The sequence below is a fragment of the Limulus polyphemus genome, unplaced genomic scaffold, assembly GCF_000517525.1.
Source record: "Limulus polyphemus unplaced genomic scaffold, Limulus_polyphemus-2.1.2 Scaffold2165, whole genome shotgun sequence".
In the NCBI taxonomy this organism is placed as follows: Eukaryota; Metazoa; Arthropoda; class Merostomata; order Xiphosura; family Limulidae; genus Limulus; species Limulus polyphemus.
The window spans coordinates 173,128-178,407 of NW_013667775.1; the positions used below are offsets into that span (position 1 = coordinate 173,128).

Below are 5,280 nucleotides of genomic sequence, written 5' to 3' on the forward strand. Positions count from 1 at the left end.
TTGTTAACATGTTAAAAGTACAATAAAATTATTGCCTACATTTATACTTACAGGTCAGTTGTCCAATAGGCTGTTGACGACTTCCAGTAATTGGCATAGTACAGGTCCCTGTTGTTCCCTGCATGTTACTAGGCAGAATGTAACAAAAACCCATATGTTCAGGAATGCACTGATCATTCTCAGAAGAAATGTCCATGTTACGTACATAGAGGTCTACCATATAGGCCTAGGAAATGAAGAACATCCTCGTTACATTAGTAGGTCTATTACTACAATAAACTTTGTGTGCATGTGTGTGTGTGTGTGTGTGTTCTTGCATTAAATTTCTTCTTTTTTTTTTAATTTATGATATGACTATCAAAATGGTCCATCTTTTGATTAAGTTTTACCATAACTAGTAAAATAATCTTTAACTCCAACATTATTTCAAATATAACAACTGGCAGCATACATAATTTCTTCAAATGCATTAAATTCAGCTTCAAATTTCAAATTGGTTCATTCTGCAATGTCTGATGACTGTATTTCTTCAGGCATAAAATATAAATGTTTCGGTATTAAATTAAATTCACCTCCAGACCACAAAACGTATTTAGATTAACTAAAGAAATTATGAACTTCTCAGAGATCCATGTTATGAATGAAAGACTGCATACAGCAATGAGAATATACTGAATGTCCTAGTCTTCTTTAAACAACCCACTGAATTTATGTTTTTTACAAGATTTTAGCGCACTAAACATTCTTGTCTTAAATCATGTTCTTGACAGTAAAATCAGGTTGTTCATAAGGTTAAGTTTTCCACAGAGCTGAGTAGGTCTTCTCTGACCCATGGAATAGAGGTCATCTCACAAACAGCTAAAAACAAAACAACTTAACATCAAGCACAGAACGAACTCCACACTGAATCTCATCTTCACAGAATTGTGTACACAACAAATAGTTAACACACTATACCAAGACTAAACGAGGTTTGGTGAATCTGATGCAGCTTCTAACTAAAAAAAAAAACCATTCATGCAGCCTTTCCACCGAGATAAACTTCTAAAATCTGCCATAAAAATGCAATAATGACTGGACCATATGATAAAATACAGAATAGAAGCATTAATGATTTGACCAAATTAAAAAACAAATCCTTAACAACTAGACTACATCATAGAAAAAGCTGAAGCCTTAATAAATACTATATGATAAAAAAAAAGAACAGAAGCTTTAATGACCAGACCACATGATCCAAAAAACAGATGCCTCAAAGAACCAAACGAAATAAAACTACCTGGTCTCTTAATATAGTAAAAATTTCTCAAGACAAAATTTGTACCCAAATGAAATATTATGCTAAATTTTGTATTAGACACTCATCATATTGGTTTCAGTTGTTATGTTTTAGTTATGTGTTTATAGCTGGTAATCTCCAATTCAAAGAAAGTAATATACAATCGTGCTGCAGTAAGGTAATGACCAAAAATGTCAACACTGTCAAATACTATTTTAAAAAACTGAACAGGATAATGTGGTCAAGTATAGTTTCAAGTATTAAAAACCTTCAAAATCTTAAAATTAATCATTGATCTGCCAAAACTATTTAACTCAAGGTATACATGTCTTCTTGGTGTTTAAATAAGTTGTCTTCTTAACAGCCTTGGGTCACAGGTTTTTTGGTGGAGTCTTTGAGAGTCGTTATTTGTTTTTTGACGTGCAACCTTCAGTATGAGAGTGATCCTCATTCACGAACAGCTGTAAGTTCTATTACATAAAATACGTCTACTGTAAATTAAAACTACAGTATGTTTTTTCAAATGAAATATAACTGTAATGTTTTATCTTCAAATAACAGATGAAACTCTTCATCCTGTCATGATCACATGGTTGAAACAAGAAAAATTTGAGAAAAAAAATAAGGAAGTTGCTTGGGCTTGGGACCTAAGAAGAAATGCTGTAATTGAAGGATGAAAGGCAGCAAGTTCATCTCGAGGTTTAGATATGGAGCACCAGGTTTGGATCCAAAATGTGGACTTGAATCTCTGTACTACCTGCAATATGAAAAACAAATACAGAGCAAAATCTAAAATCATTCATTCTCTCAACCTTTTTTAACAGCTCTAAGTGATAGAAGGTGCAACAACTGGTTTCTTAACGAGAAAAAAATAAATAGAAGTACACACTTGCAACAAAACAGTATAAATGTACATTGTTTTTATTCTAGATTCTAGAGGACTATACGACAAGTAATATAAACTTTATTTCAGGGAAGGAGAATGGGGCTGAAAAAAAAAGTATTTTTCAAATAACGCTTTCCATATTTCATTTTTAATTCTATAAATCATATTTGAAGTAGGTTACATTAACAACTCATAAAAATTTATAAAATAATCAGAATAGACGCCCAATCTGGTTGGATATTTTCTCTACACTAAATGATTACTAGCACATGAAGTAAGCTAAAAGGCTGAAGCCTATTACGACAAACTCTATGGGTAGTTGTTCAAATATACAGTGCTTTAAAGTAACTTACAATAGTCATTTATATTTATTTTATAAATAAATAGTAAAGATTACAATCTTACTACTGTGTGTGGTTTCAGCATCTGAGCCTGAAAGACAACATACTCTTCCGAATTGTACAAGTGTCCAAACTGTTCTTGATCGTGAAAAATGCATTCGGCATCGTTCATTACCTATTTAATCAAAACTAACACAGATCAGTTGACCAGACTCTATAATGGCTTCATAAACAAGTAACATATGAACCAAACAAAGTAAAATAAAATCAAAGTTCTTCCAATTAGGTACAATTCACAACTTATGATCTAATTTAAGCCTAACTATGGCCTTCTAAAAGTACAAACGTTGACGACTCTACATGTTTCAACATTACAACGTGTGTGTGTGTGTGTGATATTAATTCTTACAGAGTAATACTAAAAATATTTTGGATGAAGTAAATATACAACAGTCATTATCCTTACATTATTGATAGTTTTTTACTCTACCACCAGAGTTAGCAAGGTCTGGGCAAAATTCATGGTATTTAAATACTTCTCTAACATAATCACTAAATAATATTTACATACAATCATGTACTATTAGAAAAAAAAACATTTTCAGGCTTAAAGAGTTGAGAAAAACATACAGCAATTTCGATAACAGGCCAATTTGAACGACCAAACTCCATGTGGCTCTCTTGTTCACTGTCCTCCCTGTGAATATTTACCTGAAATACCAAAGAGTCTTATTTTCATTGGTGTTCCATACATATATACAATATGTTCTTTGAACATTTACATAACAGGTGTATCTACAAGTTTTGACAATAACTTAATCTATGTCAAAAACTGATTTTCGGTTCAAACTTTTTTCAAATATTTCAGTAGTAAAATAAAAATGAGTAAAAGTACCACAAATACAGAATTGTTATTGTTTATGAATTTATAACTATGTACTTCAGAACATAAAATTAATGCTCCTCTCTCATCTAATTAACGATTAAATTCTCTAACAAATGGTCAATCAAGTGTAATAATAATTACGCTGGTTAATCAGTCGAGTTTTACTTTGCCACAAACTTTAAAAATTCAATGAAATTAAATTATTAGGTTCCATTTATACTTGTATAGTATTTATAATAAATATTTATAAACAGATATGTTTATTAAGTTTACTAAGTAATTCTCGAGGAACACTTTCCAAGGAAGAGTTGAAAACATTAAAGGGGGAATGGGCTTTGATAATTTTCAACTAGCTCAAGAACAGATTCCTCACATTCCAAAGCAGTTATCTGCACATCACTTGTACACATCTTCAGCAAAACTTGCAAGAAACATTTTAAAAATTTGGAGAAACAACAAATTTCACTGTCTACACTAAAATAAAAAGAAACACCAGATATTTTTCATGTGCTACAACTATACACATATAAGTTTTATATCTAGAACAGGTCTACTTTAAACTTCTATTTTTCAAGATATTATTTGTCTGTGCCAAGAATTTCTGGCCACATCATAGTTCAATAAAACAAAATTGTACGAGTTATAGTATATTACTTAAATTGTTCTGGTTTTTGTGCACATACCCAGTACAATTTATTTCTCTTGAGATTCTGTCATTCTTTCGTTAAAAATTCAATTCAAAACAAATATTTTTGCTATTTGAAATTGATAAAGTAATTTTAAAGAAAGAAGAGCATAACAAGTACAAGAGTAAGATAGTTTCATAAACATTTCTGCAAATGATAGTTTTTCAGTTGATACATTTCTTATAAAACTCTAATGTATGAAATATTTTACCACAGTAAAATCTTAATATATATAAATAATTGATGTCATTTCTAACAATTTCATAAAAAATGTATACCTCTGATTCTCGTTTCCCAAGATCAACCGGAGAAACGTGCACAGAAAATGAAACATTTCGATATTTGCCTTTCCAGATGGTTATCGAGTTGTTGTACAATTTGAGTTGAACAACAGTTTCTTCTGTTAACCATCCTTGCTGTATCTTCTCTTGGCCATCTATTGATTAAGATTTCAGTATCATTTAAATTATGAGCTTTGAAGTTGATAATAAAACAACAAAAATTAGCATCTCCGATCTTCAGATGCATACAACCGATTAGACAAGAAATATGAACAATTGAGTTAAATACCTAAAACTGCATAATTAGCAATATAATAGCTAATTCATATTACATCTAGTGTCTACTTTATGAAATAATGTCTAGTAACCTTCTACGATAATGTATAAAATACAAAAAAAAAGCTCTCTTATAAAAAGTTATGAGTGTTTTTGTTTCTAATGTCATTTCATCAGTTAGGCATAACAGAGACAATAAAAACAACTCTCGTCTCTCTATGATCTTGAACACTGAACAAGAACCTTAGACATATCACGTAACAACTTTCGCAATGTTTACCACTAGAGGGACAGTTAGCCAACTTCATTCACCTGCCAATGAATCACGTCCCACTTGCCCTTGAGTTATCATATCGAACAATTACAAATCTTGTTCTTGAAGAAACTTCTCAACTAAACACTAGTTTTAACAATCATGTATTAAAGAATATGTACAACACAGGTTACCTATAAGGAGTTAAGTAACTGAAAATGAAAAAAAAACAAATTTTTACTTTTGCAAACAAGTGCTTATTTTTTTTTTTTTTTTTTTTACAGATTTCAAATACATGATAATCAAACATATTTTGAGCTAAGATCTCCAAGTTGAAAACAAGTGGTGACATTGTTTTTGATCTTACAAATGTTTCACATATACAGGGAGTC

The 5,280-nt window shown here is 30.7% G+C and overlaps 1 protein-coding gene across 6 annotated transcripts in view; it reads right to left on the reverse strand.

The window, feature by feature from the left end:
- Window positions 1-5,280, reverse strand: part of LOC106466137 (glycerophosphocholine phosphodiesterase GPCPD1-like) — a 36,332-nt gene that overhangs the window by 15,174 nt on the left and 15,878 nt on the right. For all 6 annotated transcript variants that reach the window (XM_022394098.1, XM_013926377.2, XM_013926376.2 and 3 more), the window contains exons 4-7: window positions 4,357-4,514; window positions 3,137-3,217; window positions 2,571-2,681; window positions 52-226 (exon numbers count right to left, since the gene is read on the reverse strand). In XM_022394098.1, coding sequence (XP_022249806.1) covers window positions 52-226; window positions 2,571-2,681; window positions 3,137-3,217; window positions 4,357-4,514 — 525 coding nt within the window. The remainder of the gene's footprint in view (window positions 1-51; window positions 227-2,570; window positions 2,682-3,136; window positions 3,218-4,356; window positions 4,515-5,280) is intronic.